Consider the following 17137-nt stretch of genomic DNA (forward strand, 5'->3'; position numbering starts at 1 on the left):
AAATACCTTCCCTGTCAACAGGATATTAAACTTGCTGGCAGCCCAAGCTGGCCAGAGAATTCAAAAAGCAGGTATTCTTTCCAAACTCAAATGAGTTTAGAAAAGTGATAAGCTTTGTGGATTTACCTGTTTTCCTACTGTTGGTTTCCTATTTCATTTTCCTTCAGTCTTGCTACAGTTCTATATTTTACATCTATAAAAGGACTTTCATCCTCAAGTTTTGTGTGTCAGGACAATGTTGGTTTCCCCCCCATTTACTATCTGATATTTTATTATATTGGAAAATAATTCCAGGGTGTTACTGAAGACTTGAAAGATTTTGGCACAAAGATGTCTGAAAATGAAGCAAATGGAAATTAAATGGTTGTGGAAATTCACTGTTGATACATTTGGCTCACATTCATTCAGAAAGTTGGAATTACATTTTCGTAATGGCCAGTGTTTCCACTGTAAAGTGGGTAACATTGGAGTTAGTATTGGTAGGTTCATTGGCAACGTCAATAATTCCAAGTTGATGCTTGGAAACAGAACCCCCCTCCCCAGACAAATATTAGAAATACTCTTTTCTCTCTCTCTCTCTCTCTCTCTCTCTCTCTCTCACTCACTCACACACACACACACACACACACACACACACACACACACTCACTCACTCACTCACTCACTCACTCACTCACTCACTCACTCAACTTCATTCTTCTTTCTCTTGGTACTTTCAGAATTCCTTGCCAGCAGATGTCCAGTCATTAGAATCCCTTCTTTTATGTTGAACTACTTAAAGAATGAGTTTTTAAGTGGTATCCTGCAATTTCGTTCTTATTCTCATTCTTTCATCTCCTCACCTTTCTAGAAACTTTTTTAAAGGTCTAAAAATCTGTTGCAGTGCCCTTTTACCCTGGGAAATGCCTGAAGCAGTTGCTACTGAATAATTCTTTCTTATGACCTCCCCAAAGCCTGTCACAGATGAAGCCTTCAACTGTATTTTGAGAGATACTGTGTTGAGGCATTAGGAATTACAGAAGTGTCTTCCAACTGTCATGTGTTTGCTTAATTGTCACCTCCCAACTCCTATTAATAAAGCTTCTTTTCCTCCATTTCCCTGTGAAAATCATTCAGCAGAGAAATGTGTGCCCTCATGCTCACACAGGCATTGGGGATGTAATCTGGTGCTGGCACCTTACTGCTAAAATCACAATTGTTTTATAGTCAATGGTTTTAATTATTTCACAGAAATAATGTGTTATTATATTGTGTGCTTCCCTAGGTTCCATTAGGTGATACATAAATAAAATAACATTTAAATTTCTTTTTCACACTACTTGTGAAAAACAGTGAATTTCCACAGCCTGACCTAAAACAGCAAAGGGCAGATTATTATCATCATCATTTTTCACTGTCAAGCCTGGGTCAGGGCTGTACCAGATGGCAGGTGAGGATTCACATTGTAGAATATTTCTCAGTGTAAAAAGTTTAAATCCTCTTCTGCATACAGTAGATAACTAGCATAAAGTGGAGAAACTTGACTGAAACCCATCGCACTGACATGCTGGTTTCTATATGAGGAAATTTTATTTTGAGGTGTAGTTGCTGTTATTTTTTCAAATGACAAAGGATTTTATCATTCAAGCTCCCTCTGAAATCTGTAATGCTACAAAACTTTCTTCATAGAGTAGTTCTCTCCTTGGTTATCCTCGCCCCCATGCCCCTCTGTATATCACACATTTCTTTTTTTAATTTACAAAACAAGAGATCGACTTCAAAATAATATGAACAAACTGCATGACTTTTCATGCTTCTGGTGATAACTGTGTCCTATCCAATCTGTAGAATCAATATAAAGTGGGCAGTCCCAATATTAACTCAGAAAATTAAATCAATGAATTGTTTGGTCACATTCTTGAAACCAGCCATCTGTATTGAGAGCATAATTTACTTTTACTCACAAAGTTGAACACAGAATATAGAGTAACGTGGCCCACCAGGGTGCTTGACAACTTTGTTTTGCATTGTGAAGCAAAGTACAAAACATAAAATGCTTAACAAGCCCTAGTGGCCTCCTTAAATGGATAGTGATCTGCATTTGACTTGCCGGGTTACAAAAGGTATAGGTCTAATATTTTGCCATAAACATCTGACTGTTGACAGTTGGATTTATCTTTAGACAGAACAGCCTGAAGAACCATGGAGCTGTCCGTGATCTGGTGCTGAAAATTGGCCCCTGGGTCTCAGAATTCAGCTGCTGCCGCCACCACTGGTTTTTATCTTACCTTAAAATTAGTTAGGATTTTAATTCCACCTGATACTGAATATGAACTTTGGAAGACTTGCTTGGGGTTTTTTTGTGCTTTATTTTCAGCTTAAGTGTTTTATGTCCTTTTCTTTATATGTTTGTTGAAATGAATTTGTACAGGTATTCATTGTCATTGTGGGTACATGGTACATTTTCCTGCTTTATACTGTATGTTATGATGTATTTGATACATACTGGAATATAGTTTGCGTTTGTTGTTCTGGCAGTTATTTATTTATTTATTTATTTATTTATTTATTTATTTATTTATTTATTTATTTAATTACATTTATATCCCATCCAATTAATAGGCAAGCTCCTACTCTGGGTGGCTAACAGAAGGACACAAAGTCATAAACAAGAGCAACAGTTAGTAGCATCTCTTAAATGGGGTATTGCATCCTTTCTTTACATTATATTAGAAATATCTACTGAGGTTTATGGGTCAAGTAATCTACAGTGTATACATTACTTCTGATGCTGCTGCATCTATAGTTCTTTATGTATGGGTGATATATTTGTTGTCATATGGAGTAGTTAGCTGACAGATTAGTGAAATGGAAGAAGGCAGGAAAATTTCCCAAGTTATGTGCAACCCAGTTTCCTGCATGTTTACTCAGAACTAGTACCTTCTTGTCTCAATGATCCTAGTCTCCAAGTGAATATGGATAACTCTGCACTGCTTTGTTTGGTTTTTTCTGGGGTTATCATCATTTTCAGGTGTTGAAAGTTGTTGCCTTGAGTGTTATCTCACTGAGAAGATAATGGAAACAACTTTTAATGTCACCAAATATCATAAAGTATCAATTTTGGGTTCTAGTAGTTCAAGCCTATAGACCTTGCTATCTATCACACTGAGCAGAATCCACAGGACATGTTATTTTTTGTATTCCCAAGAAGGCAATTTTTATATGTGTATCAAGATCCTAAGCAGGCAAATATATTTATGAAAAATATGTATTGGAAAAATATTTCTGATTTATTAATTCATTTTGGAATCAAATATATGATTTATAACTTACAGTAATGTATCCTCTTCTTTAATTTACAGAAAAAAAATATTTTGACGTGCCTCAAGATGGGAGAGGTAAGATTACAGTCCAAGAAGAGAAGCTTTATCCAAGGCAGGAGGAAATGATCAAACGATTAAGGAACCTGAATGAAAGAAGGTGACTGTTGGTCTAGTCATTAGGAGAGAACCACCACTGTGGCACTTAATGGTGTGAAGAGATCTTGGTGATGAAGCAGAATGCAAGCAATACCTTGAAAAGAGAAGACATCCATTTGAAAGAAGACAGATGCTTTGGAGGGAGTGGCTATTGCAACACAAGACAAGTTGCTCCAGAGGGAATCCAAACTCAGAATGGACAAATATTACAATATGAACCTTTGGTAGATAATAGTTTCTTTGCCTCCCCCATCCATTAAATTGCCATTTGAGCCTATCTTAAGTGTCAAAATAATAAATACAGCTTTTTTTCCAAAGTTCTCTAGTGCATATTGTCACAGTGAGCCTACATCAGCCTAGATTTTTTTCCTTTCTTTTTCTTCACACAAGTGAGGCCAGAAAGGAAGAGTTCCCATATTTACCCATGGCAAGATGGAAAGCTTCAGTTTCATGTTACTGAGAGCACCACAGTGGCCTCTTGTACCTGTGCAGATAGGGAATTCAGGGGAGACCACCTCTTCTATCTTGACCCCAACTGGAAATATCAGAGAAAAATAAATATTGTAATAATACAAAGCAATAAAATATAGTTGCCCTCCATTAAACAAGGTCATAAACCAATTTCCTTATTATAAAATACCTTTTGCCTGGGAATTAAAAATTACTACCCCCTCAGGAATTTGACTGCATTCATGTGAAGCAGGCCTACAATGATTCTCTTACTAAGGGTTATGGCTAATGCCATGTGTTGTGCATTCTGAGACAACTTCAAGTTTTACTGAGAAATAATTTGGAAGCATGGCAGGTTTTATGGGGATTCTTCTAAAATTCTTTTAGGCATTATTACGTAGAACAAAGCACACAGCATTTCAAAAGGACAAATCAATATTGAAAAAGCACTCTGCATTTGCTTAGTTATTATTAGGTCTTCTCTGGAGATGTATTCTTATCAAGGAAAGCATTTCACTTTAGAATTTTTGTGCTGGAGAAAGCCTGGGTAGTTTCTCTGCAGGAATATGGTAGATCACCTCTAATATTTCTACATGGACAGAATAACAACAGATGTAGCACCTCTGACAGGAATAATGCTCCTGTAGAGTCCACCACCTCTTGAAAGGGGCAGAATTTTCTAAATCCTTTGTTTTACCTACATAGCAGTGGATGTAGCCTTCTAATGAACAGAGCCAATTTATTTTCAAATCATTGTTCAGCCTGTGAGCTTTCTGTTTTCTGGAAGGGATATTCCCTGATACCGTAGCAGCCTCCTCTAAAGCACTTTTATCAAAGGTGGGAGAAGAAAGGATACATTAAATGCCAGAATTTTCAAGCAATTGGGTAAAAACAATTACTATATGTTGGATTTTTCAGCCAGATTTGCCTTGTCATGTTTTTTACCCCATGCTTTCTGTTGGGTATGAAAATGACATAACTTTGACTTGAATCATATCATTATTTCATCCATTTGCTTCCTGTACAATTTGTCTGCAGTTAGAGGAGGGGATTTCAGCAGGTGCAGCTTTTCACGAAAGGGTCAAGAAACTTAACAATTTGTGAAAGTCTCTTCAACATACACTTCTTAAGGACCAGGCACCACCCTGCCCTTGTTTACATTCATATATCCAACTTGCTCACATGCAGACATTCCTGCAGTCCCTTTCTCTTAAGTCTTTGGTTCTCCCTTTTCATGAAGAAGCTTTGTCTTTAAACTTAGATCAGTCACATCTGTATTATTTACATTAGCATAGCATCTCACGTACGAAAAAGTAAGGCAGGTCAAATATTGCCTTTCCAGTATGTCTTCTGCCACATAAGCCTTTTCTGATAACAAAGACACCAACACAGAAGGCTTTTTAAAAGGGACGCCACACATGGTTAGCTATTCTACTAATCTAATTTAAGCCTGCACTGCACGTTTGGATATCCTGTTACCATTTGCCAGTTAACATTTCTTTAGCTTAATTTTAAGTACCATATATTATAGTTTTCAATTAATCTGGCTGTTGTGTTATTAAGCCATCCCATTGCTTTCTGCTGGTATGCTTCTTCCTGGATTACATAGAAATAGATAAAGGAATATGGTGGAACAGAGACGGCAGTCCAGCGGTAGTTGCAGGCAACTGATCCCTGGTCAGTTTCAGATACTGGTACACATGCTCATTCACATGAACAAACAGTTCAAGAAGGATCTAGTGAGTGTTACAACCTGGGGGCACTGAAACCTGCTTACCTAAACTGGACTGCAGAATCATTCATATTAAGACTATGTATTTTCTTCTTCACTCAGTATGATAAATGTCCCATTTATCATTTGATATGGGTCAGAACTGAAATGGAAGAATTTGGAAATATAATTAAGCAAAATGCCACAACAGATTTCTGAATAAGCATCAGCACATAAAAGTTATAACCAGGCTACACCAAGGCTTTCCCCACCAAGACCATCAACGGTGTGCCAAATTTTACCACTGCCCATCCTAATACTTAGCAGTGGTTTCATGGATCAGTGAGCTTCTTAGTCATATCCCTGGAAGGAGCAGGGAAGCTTACAGCTGTGAAGATACGCTTGAGATCATGCAATGCCTGCTGACATCTCAGACGCAAGGGGGGAATAGCTGGAAATGGTTGTGTGGCTCACAGTCATGGAAAAGAGGCCTTAGTCACTGCCATACTGGTGGCTGGCATCAAACTAGAGGTCAAGAGGGATGCACATTTCCAGCTATTCACCCCGTTTTCCTTCCCACAACAGGATGTCCTTAGCAACTTGTGCCTCAGCAATCAAACACTTGCAAATTAAGCCCCTGTTCACTACCAAATGATCAACCAGAGAAACTGAATAAAGTATATTAAACAATAAAACAGTCTATTTGCTCAACTGGCATGATTAGTGCAGGTCACAGAACTCAATGGGTCGCAGAACTTGAATTGCTTGGATGCATATTTTAATATGGGTTTTTGATGCACTCACATATAGATTTGAAAATAAAATTTAATTAGATGAGAGAGAGAGATTCATTGGGCAATACTATGCTTTAACCTAAGCAACATTTTCAGCAAATATTGTTTTCCCTAATAAATTTACATTGAAGTGGGCTGTTTTCTTGTACATAATCACATTTTTCTTCCAAATTAATACTTTAGAATCACGTGGGCTTTTTTTAATGATCTATTTCATTGTGAATTCAAAATTGTCACAGAGATCTTTGTAAAAAGCTTGTGTTTATGAAGGAGTTTGTATTAGATAATGGTTTGTGTGACTCACTGTATTTTGTAAAGGGTTGATTTCCCTTTGGGAACTGTGTGCATTTAATGAGCAGTTTTATGCTTCTAGTTTGTGTATGCTGTAATTGATAACGTGGTTTTTTTGACATTCTGTAAGGAATAGGTTGATATTCAATAGACACTAACTGGTTCAGATTTTCATATTGCCGAAAATATTTGCATATGTTGATAATATCCATATTGTAATAGAACAGTGTGGCAGTGGTCAATAATAAAAAAAAAAACAAAGAAGCCGTTTATTTTAGCTAAATGTTGGGCCATGACTAACAATTAACCTGGCTTTAAATTTAATGACTCATTTAAAGATTGAATGATTTGACTCTTTCTCAGATTTCACAGTCTCAACAGTCAAGGAATGTTATAAATTACAATGCTCTGAGGCCCTATTCAGAGACACCAAACAAGGGAAAATCCTAGAAACTAACTCATTTTTTTTCATCAGTTAACCATTTCTCACCCAAGTGCAAATTGTCAGGTCTCTCTTTTTTTGACAAGGGTGAATGGTGGTGAGCAGAAGAGAGTATCTTTTAGACCATCCCGACTGCCACCATTGGCGTTGTCAACATTCAGACTGCTCTTTGCTATGTAAAGCTCGACGTCCTTTTTTCTGCTGGCAACATGGGCACGATACTGTGCAATATCAAAACATTTCATTGTGTTTTGAATCATGAATACAGAAGCACAATATTCCACATTAATAAACCAGAGGTGTTTTTTTTTTTTCAAAAAAGAGTTTCTGGGTTCCTAAAACAGAAGTATACATACACAACATAACAACTTCCAATAGAAATGTTCCTCGTGTAGAATTACCCAGCGTTATATGACCAGAAGAGGAGCACATGATCTGTACTATGGTTGCTAAAGGAGGACAGAAGCAAGAACAGCCAGGATATGGCTGTAGTCCCTCTGTGCCAAAATATTTGGAAGAGCTGTTTTTGGACTTAATGAATAAGCGCAACATATACAATGAAGAAATATACACACCCTTCAACTTCTCAGGTAAACGACCATTGTCATTCCACATAATGCAGACTAGAAAGTTATGTTCTAATTTCAAACCCTTTCCTTGGGAAAGGCAACCTGAGGAAGAAAAGCTATATGGGGCCAAAACCTCTACAGGCACATTCTGTGCATGTACAAAAAAGGTATCACAGATGGCCAGAAAGACAGAAAATTGGTCAAGTTGGAAATTTCAAGAGAGCAAAAAATGAGTAGACGGAGTCTATCCTACCATGCACATATAATGAGAATACAAAACTGACCAGAAAATATTATATTGTTGGGAGACTGCAACAATATATCTACTTAGCAATGTCTTGCTGACAAACCTGTTTGATTAATGTCCAGCAAGATAAGAAATCACTGGTTCTCCCTTTTGAAATATTGAGGATCATTATTTCAGCTCCTACGGTCTAGATTCTTTCCAAATTAAAAAAAGCAGGTGGGACCAACCATTCTGTTTCAAGATAAGCAAGATTGCTTGTTGTGGGTTTTTTGGGCTCTTTGGCCGTGTTCTGAAGGTTGTTCTTCCTAATGTTTTGCCAGTCTCTGTGGCTGGCATAAGCAAGATTGCTCTTTCCACCTTTTATGACCTATTTTAAATCTGGGAACTTCAGGGTTGCCTGTCTCTGAATAGGGGTGGGGGACAGTTTTACCCTTAAAAAAAATCATAACTGGAAAACCCTTTGCCTAAACTTTCCTAAATTTGAATCTGAGCAAGAGCAGACTGCTGAAAGTGTACCAAATGTGGCACTCTCATTAAGCCCTGTTTAAAAGTTACAATTTTGTTTTTGTTTGGGCTGCCCCCATTTTTCCAATTGCCTTATAGAATGTTAATTTACTCTGCCAGCACAAGGTGACTGCTGCATTCCTGTGCAGCAATAATGTTGGTTGCGACCCACACATGCACACACTTATGGCAGTAGTGTTTCCTAAGGAGGCAAGATTGAAAGGTGGAATTTTAAAATCTCATAAAATTCAGAAACTTTGCTTCTGCTTCTCACATGTCAACCTGTTCCTGGACGTTCTGCAAATAACAAACTCCATGGCTGAATGTACCTCCATGGAAAGGTATTCCTATCATTTAGAAAATAGGTACATTGGGGAGATGTCCAGTCTAATCTAGGGACCAAAGCTGATACAGAGTAGACCTTTGGTCTAGATGGTTGGGATAGAAATCCAATAAATAAATAAGTAAGTAAGTAAGTAAGTAAGTAAGTAAGTAAGTAAGTAAGTAAGTAAGTAAGTAAGTAAGTAAGTAAGTAAGTAAGTAAGTAAGTAAGTAAGTAAGTAAGTAAATAAATAAATAAATAAATAAATAAATAAATAAATAAATAAATAAATAAATAAATAAATAAATAAATAAATAAATAAATAATCTACAACCTGGGTTCTAAGATAAAAATAAATAACAGGCATGTGAAGGAGGTTGATGAGTGAGTATGTCATGGAAGACAGTGTCAAATAATGTATGCCACCTCCAAATGGAAGAGTGGAATCTTTGCTTTACTTTTGCTTCACTTCTGTATCTATTTATGCTTTTCTCCAGTGTATACTAGAATATAAGTGGCTGGGTAGCTCAGTGAGTTAGATACCTGGCTGTGGAATCAGATGTCAAGAATTTCATTCACTACTGTTCCTCCCACTAGAAGAGCCAGCCTGTGTAGCCTTGGGCAAACTACATAGTCCCAATATGCCCTTAGAAGAAGGCAGCAGTAAACTACTACTGGGTATTCAATACCTAGAAAACCCTGGAAAATGGTTTCTTTAAGTCAGAATTTATTTTGTGGCACATTATTATTTTATACCCAGACAATTTTCAGGGATTTAAATTTTGCAGTTTACAAAAAGAAATGAGAATTAAATGGAGCCTCCCATATGCTGCTCATCACATCCTCTCTGGTTCATTTGTCATCTCTTATCCCTCTGTGTCCTCCACTATGTTAGATGTTCCTTCTGTCCCCCTCTGCTAACCTCTCTTCTCCTGCCCATCCTCCATTGTCTTGCTTCCTTCTTTCAGACCCACTGTCCTCCATTGTGTTCTCTCTTCTCTCCTCTGACTGTCTCTTCTGCTGTTACACTTTGTGACATTAGATGGTCATTTTGCCTGGGAAGGTTTCAGACTGAGGATGCATTGCACTACAACTCAGAAGGAACTATGCAGTTATCCCTTCCTTTTTTTACTACACACATTTCCTGCTTGAAGGTTCTTAGAGACCTTACAACTGAGGTTCACATGTTAGTGTAGGGCTGTGGGCAACACTGAAGTGGCTGCATAAGCAGGAGTTAGTGAAGAGCGCTATCATAAGTTAAGGGATCACTGATCTATGCCATTGAACCAGTTGCCCGTGTACAGTACAGACATCCTGCAGGGATGACAATATTTAAGACTGCAGACATGCCGAGCCCCTTTAGTGTTTCCTCTTGGATTTTTACCCTGCTTTGTAAAAAATATATATATTCCTTTCCATCAATTACCAGTCTAGTGTCTGAAATGTTCAGAACATGACCTGAAACCCTTTTGCTTCAGGCATCTCCTCTAGACAAGACTTTTATCTTGGCATAGTGTTGCCTCATTCTGAGGAAGGGGTAGGAGATTTAGAGAAGCTGGTATCTTCTACTTCCATCTATTTCTACTGTTGCTGTTCCCTTTTTTTTCTTCTGACAGGAAATCTATTAAAGGGAGTGGGGAAATGATTGCCACGCAGTTCCTTCTGAGTCATACAGCAATAAGTCTTCAGTCTGAAACCATTGAATGACTTTGACAAAATCACGATCTGCACCTTGGCTGGGGAACAGCTATGTGCTGATGGACTGCAACTCCTTTCAACCCAGATCATTGGCTCCACTGGCTAAACCTAGTGGGGGTGACAGTCCAGCAGCAGCTGGGAAGTCACATTCCTTATCCCTGAATTACAGAGTTACTCCTTCCAGAGCTTCTAAATCATAATAAGCAAAATACATTACAGATAAGGAGTGTCTTGCTTTGAATTAATGGTAGAATAACCTGCAACAATCAAATCCTTGGTTCTAGCCAGACATCCTTTGATTACAGTGTCAGTGTCCCCTCTCATTATGTTAAAAGTAGGATCAGTCTCACAGTATAGTAGTAGTCGTCGTCGTTATCATCTTCATCGCCGTCGTCGTCATCCACGTGATGGCAGAGTTGAAAATAAAGAATTGGAAAAACGTACAAAGTACAGGGACCTGGCAATCGAAACATCTCATTTCTGAGGCTTTGGGAACAATATCAAGAAATTTATCGCAGTACTATAAGCAGTTGCAGATCTCAGAAATCACACCACCATCAGAGCTACAAAAAACCGGCAATATTAGGAACAGCATAATACTGCGCTGATATTGAACAGATATTTAGGGTTTTGGTTAAAACTTGTATCTATCATACAATACCAATTAATGTTTTTATAATTTTGACTGCCTGGGGTTTTTGAATAATAATAGTGGGCCTTTCCAGGATTTTCTAGATACAGAGTACTCAGAATTAGTTTACCATTCCCTTCTTCTGAGGGCACCATGGAACTCTACAACTTGCCCAAGGCCACACAGGCTGGCTGTTGTCCCAAGAGGCATATTAGGAAATCAAACACCCAGTCACTCCCTCCAGAGTCCTAACAGAGAAATGCAAGTACTCCCAAATCTCTTTTCCAAAGTGTTGATGCCTCTTAGTAGTCACTAGAGGAAGGGGAATATGCTGTTACCTTTCCATTATTTCTTTGTTTTCTGTAACACTGTTTTACCTTCTGTCTATGAAATTGGTATATTAATCAAACTATAAATAGGTTTAATGGAACAAAAAAAAACATCAGCATACAGACTAAAGGAGTTCAAGACTCAGAGCAATCAATATTGCTGGTACCAGGAAATGGAAAGACTGGAGATGCAGGCAATTTTTCTGGCTTTGTTCACATATCAGGCACATACAGCAGAAAAACTAAAGGCAGGGAATAAGAAAACCACAGAAAGATGTGCTATTGATGAGTGATTCATTTGGCTGGAGGTGTGTGTGTCATGTTCCACCTGTTTGCCCAGGATTGTATCCTAGATGCCTACTGAGAGCCTACAACAACAGACCTATCAAAACAGAGCAAGTTTGCAAAGTTCAGGCCAATGTAAAGAAAGATGCTTTGTTTTCAGAATGATGAGTGGACCCCTTCCTATAGGTTGGCTTTTTCTCCTTTCCTTCTACCATAGTGCCCTGTGCACCCCTAAATCTTATCCAGAGATCCTCCAATTTTGGAGGGTATATAGAGGGCTGCAGGAGAAGGGGAAATCAACTGGATGGAAGCAATTTTATTGGCAAGAAGAATTTTACAGGATACTATGGCAGCCACTCAGGAAAACAGTTCCAATATAAGCCCACACTAGATCAGTTACCAGTGGGTACTACATAGAGATTAGATATGCTAGAGCTAAAGCCAACAAGGTAGAAAGGTTGCCACTACCTCAGTAAAAATCCAAACACCCAAGCAAGAGGAAACTTAGATATTGCCACACATTCTTCTGGCTATTAGAACAAGGTTCCACATATAACGAGAGCAGAAGGACTGGAATTAATACTGGGAACAGACACACAAACCAGTGAAGAAGGCTTTTTATGTTCTAAGAAAGAACAAAAAAGCAAAATTAAATAGTAAGCAAATCCAGAGAACTCCTTTGGAGAAGACAGGCAGGGCAAAATAATAAAGCTTAATTTCTAAAGGACATTTATTTAATTGTCAGACCCCACACAGGATGACAGATATCAGAATACAGAACACACACTGTGTGCATACTAAGAGACCATCCAACACATTCACAAAAAGTAAAATTAGGACATTGCCCAGGGTTTTTTTTTATAGTTTAGTCCTGTTGTTAACAATGAGACATTCCAACAACCAATCTGAATTCACAAAACCTTGAACTTTAGGAAATGCAAACATATGTGGAAGCTCTCACAAGAATGTCAGCTAGCAGGCCTCACCCAACATAAGTGGCAAGCTGCAACAATTGATAAGCAGAAACAATGCATATTTGAGAACTTGTCTCCCAAGCTGTCGTGATGGAGATTCTCCTTAGACGTGCCAGATAGGCCTAGAAAGCAAAATTAGAGTGTTCAGAGACACCATAATTTAGAAAGAAGGAAGGACTTACAACTTTAGAATTCTAAAATGCTTTTTTAATTGTGCAGATTAAACGGACACTCTTTTCAATGCCTGCACAAATACTCCCGATTATATTTAAGGATTAAGTGTCTTTCTGAATAAGCTCCAGACCTCACATTTCTCAAGCAACCAAGATGTAGCAAGAAGTAACCTCTGAGGATTATCTAGTGGAGAAAAAAGGTCATGCTTAGCTTTCATCTCTGGAGCATAAATTAGCCACTCAGGCAAGCCGCCTTTGCCATCAGAAATCAAAGTTTCATGTCACCGAAAGGAAGACAAAAACAGAGGAGAGGGAATTCTTGCAGAAGTAAGAGGCTGCTTGATTTAAAAGAGAGAATAAGAGGGAAGGAGGGTGGGGAGGTCTTCTGTGAGAATATTTCACTGGATCCGATTAATCGTATCCAGTCCAGCATTCTGTTTCATTGGTATCCTGGCAGATGCCTCTAGCCATTCCCAAAGAACGGGTGGCTCTAGCAGTGGAGAGCAACCAGGGGCAGGGACTTAGGGGTCACTTTTTTGCATCCACTGTGAGCAACAGAAAGACTGGCAATGGCAGTTTTCAACTGTCTTTTTTTAAAAATTGTCAATGGAGACTACAACTGGTTACTTTTGTTGTTATTTAGGAGGGATGAGCCTTAAAGGACTTCCCCAAATATGCCAATGCAAAAAAAAAATGCCAATCTTAGAGGCCTCTGGCAACAGAAATAAGTTCTTTTAAAGCATACATAAAATAAAACATAAAACCTGCTTTTATGAGGGATTTGGGGATGATCTCAGGGGCTGGACAGACGAACTGAGTGGGCTGCATATGGCCAGCCTCTGTTATATAGCCTTTCTTGTGAGACTTATGTTTTTTTAAAGGTTGAAATATTGGTTGAATTGATTATACTCAGTGTGGTTTAGTATAGCGATGGATTAGGGAGAACTGATTTTGAATCTCAGCTTGGCCATGGAGACCCACAGGGTGGTGGTGGAACAGATAGAACTACTCCTTAAATATCTCACTTACCTTGAAGGGCCTATGAGGGTCACTATAAGCTGGTTCCAACTTGAGAACACATTATATAGCATTGCCCTGGGTATAGTATGTTTTTGCCTATTTCACTACTGTTTTCTTTGAACATCTTGGAAACTGAATGTGGCCTTTGAGTTCCTCACCCTTGCTCTACAGTATAACCCAAGATGAACAGAAGATGCTGAGCATAAGATGTGTGGATGCTCCATTTAGCTATCAATAATAATAGCCACCAACATGCTCCCATGAATGTATCTCATCTTTTTCATCACTATTCAGTTTTATTATAGAAGAAACCTTAGCCATACAGCTTAAACAAACTTGAAAGAAGCATGAGTACTATCTTGTTGACTAAATGCAGAATGGAAGGGAAATTGTGCTAAGCATCCTCACTGGATATCTGTCCTCGTGCTGGTTGTGAGATTGGCCATGCCACTATTCATGCAGTGGGAAATCTATGAGAACGTGCAGAGTGCTAGTATGATTTTTCGCCCACTCTATTTTTAGGCAATAGGATGTTAGCCTATAAATTTAATTTAGGGAACATAGGTATTTCATATACGATTTCAGGCACTAGAACTAAAAAATATACACTAAAACACATTTTAGTTAAGGATAGGAGTAGAATATCATCATTTTTAGGTTGTCAGGAAGTCGCTCTCAATATTGATTACTCCTTGGCAGAGGAATAGATCTGTTCAGCTCTTACAAAAAAGCATGATTCTATCTTGCTGGAAGGTGTTTAGCAAATGAAGGAGGCTCAATTGATGTTCCCGAAAGAGCTGTCACAGCTTACATCAAGGATGTGTTTTGTTTATATGGTAGAGGGAAACAGGCTGTGCAGCTGAAGCAGGGCTAAAATGTTCCTCTGAATGACTACAATTGTTAGCTGGAGTTTCAAAGGCTAAGCTCTATCCCCTTTGCAAGAGGTCCCCCAGTGAACATGGCCTGCCTTTGGTAGTCCAAAAACCTTCCACAGCTTTGACTGCAGGATGGCCACACTTCCCTGAGGACGATCTCAGGAAGCCATACAGCTATGTTTAGGCAGCAGATGTACAGGCCCATTCCAAGTCCCTTTAGACTCCAGAGCCAAAATGAAACTAACCTGTTTGGGTTCTCTGTCTCCCTCCCTACTATTCCCTTTCTTGAAGTCAGCAATGATTAGATATGTTGGCAGGTGAGGGTGTTCTCTTTAATGAGAAGCTTCTATTAAACCCTAATCAGGCCTTAGGCATCCTTCAGTCTCGAGAAACTATGGTAACGTGTTCTGTATTGAGGACTTGGAACAGTGTCTAGTGTGGCTGAAAAGGCCAATTCGAGAGTGACAATACATTCCACACTGAAGACAAATACAGTCTGTCCCCTACCCAGCTCCCTGATTTTGCTGCTTCTAGGACTGCCTCTTTGCCTCAGCCTGCTGGATAAGGGTCTCTTCAAATTGGGAGAGGCTGTGATGCACCGCCTGCCTCCAGGCTGAACGGTCAGATGTCAAGGTTTCCCTTCTGTTGAGGTCTATTCCTAAGACCTTTAGATCCCGCTTGCCGATGTCCTTGTATCAAAGCTGTGGTCTCCCTCTGGGGCGATTTCCCTGCACTAATTCTCCATATAAGAGATCTTTTGGAATCCGAACATCAGCCATTCTCACGACATACCCAAGCCAATGTAGACATCACTGTTTCAGTAATATATACATGCTGAAAATTCCAGCTCGATCTAGGACTACTCTATGTGTAACTTTGTCCTGCCAGGTGATACCAAAAATGCATCAAAGACAACACATATGGAACGTGTTCAGCTTCCTCTCTTGCCATGCACAAAGGGTCCAGGACTCACTGCAGTACAGGAGTGTGCTTAGGACACAGGCTCTATAGACCTGGATTTTGGTATATGCCGTCATCTTCTTATTCAGCCATACTCTCTTTGTTAGTCTAGAGAACATGGTAGCTGCTTTCCCAATGCAGCTCGACATCTAGGGAGAGAGTGTCAGAGATTGTTGAGCCAAGGTACACAAAGTCATGAACAACCTCCAATTCTTGTGTAGAGATGGTAATAGATGGAGGTGAGTCCACACCCTGGCCCATGACTTCTGTTTTCTTCAGGCTGATTGTTAATGGATGGAGGTGAGCCCACGCCCTGGCCCATGACTTGTGTTTTCTTCAGGCTGATTGTTAATGTCAGAACTTTTAACATTTATTGGAAAACCTAATGTTCTGGGACTATCATTAAACAACATCTTATTCCTTGTTACTCTTCTTTCTCAAATTAATTTAAAATACAAGAAATGGCCCTCCCCACAAAAGTATAGTCTAGACCAGTGGTTCTTAACCTTAGGTTACTCAAGTGTTTTTGGACTGCAACTCCCAGAAGCCTTCACCACCAGCTGTGCTGGCTGGGATTTCTGGGAGTTGCAGTTCAAAAACATCTGAGTAACACAAGGTTAAGAACCACTGGTCTAGACAATATTCTAATTTGTATTAATCTCCACCTCTATGTAACATGCTACAGGTAATGTCATGCTTGTAGTACGTTTTGCTAGATGTTGCCCCAAGCATGTACTGAAATGCTCTGGATACTTCAGCTGTATAGGCCCCATTATTTCTAGCATTGTCAAGATAATGGTGCAAGCAAGTACAGAAGCATCTAGGAGCACTGAGGACATCTCCTGGCCTTCCTGGAAACAGTCACATTTAATAATGGCAACATGAAATGGCATTTTCTGTACCTGATCAGTGAGACAGGTTGCACAGCTGGATCAGAGTAGCTAGGGAAAGCATGAAGAGTTCTGTGCCCATTTTTCTTCCATTAATAATAATCAGGTGCCACCAAAGCAATTCTGACATATCGCAACCTGTCACGGGATTTTCTTGTAGTGTTTACCATTCCCTTCTTCTGGGGGCACCCTGGGACTGTGCAGCTTATCCAAGGCCACACAGGTTGACTTCTCCCTGAAAGCCCAGTGAGGAATCAAACTCCTAACCTCTGACTCCACAGTCAAATATCTAAATCACTGAGCTATCCAGCCAGCAATTTTCTTTCTCTAGGTAAAGATTCCCCTTGACATTTCGTCCAGTCGTGTCTGACTCTAGGGTGTGGTGCTCATCCCTCTCTCCAAGCTATAAGAGCCAGCATTTGTCCGAAGACAGTTTCCGTGGTCACGTGGTCAGCGCAACTAGACACAGAACGCCGTTACCTTCCCACCGAGGTGGTATCTATTTAGCTACTCG

At 39.3% G+C, this 17137-nt stretch overlaps 1 protein-coding gene across 5 annotated transcripts in view; it reads left to right on the forward strand.

Moving 5' to 3' along the window:
* Positions 1-6968, forward strand: part of SHISAL1 (shisa like 1) — a 108224-nt gene extending 101256 nt beyond the window's left edge. For all 5 annotated transcript variants that reach the window (XM_078394192.1, XM_078394200.1, XM_078394201.1 and 2 more), the window contains one exon: positions 3342-6968. In XM_078394192.1, the coding sequence (XP_078250318.1) occupies positions 3342-3357 (16 nt within the window). In that variant the 3' untranslated portion in view covers positions 3358-6968. The remainder of the gene's footprint in view (positions 1-3341) is intronic.
* Positions 6969-17137: the final 10169 nt, after the last annotated feature.

This window comes from Pogona vitticeps, chromosome 5 (genome assembly GCF_051106095.1).
Source record: "Pogona vitticeps strain Pit_001003342236 chromosome 5, PviZW2.1, whole genome shotgun sequence".
NCBI lineage: Eukaryota > Metazoa > Chordata > Lepidosauria > Squamata > Agamidae > Pogona > Pogona vitticeps.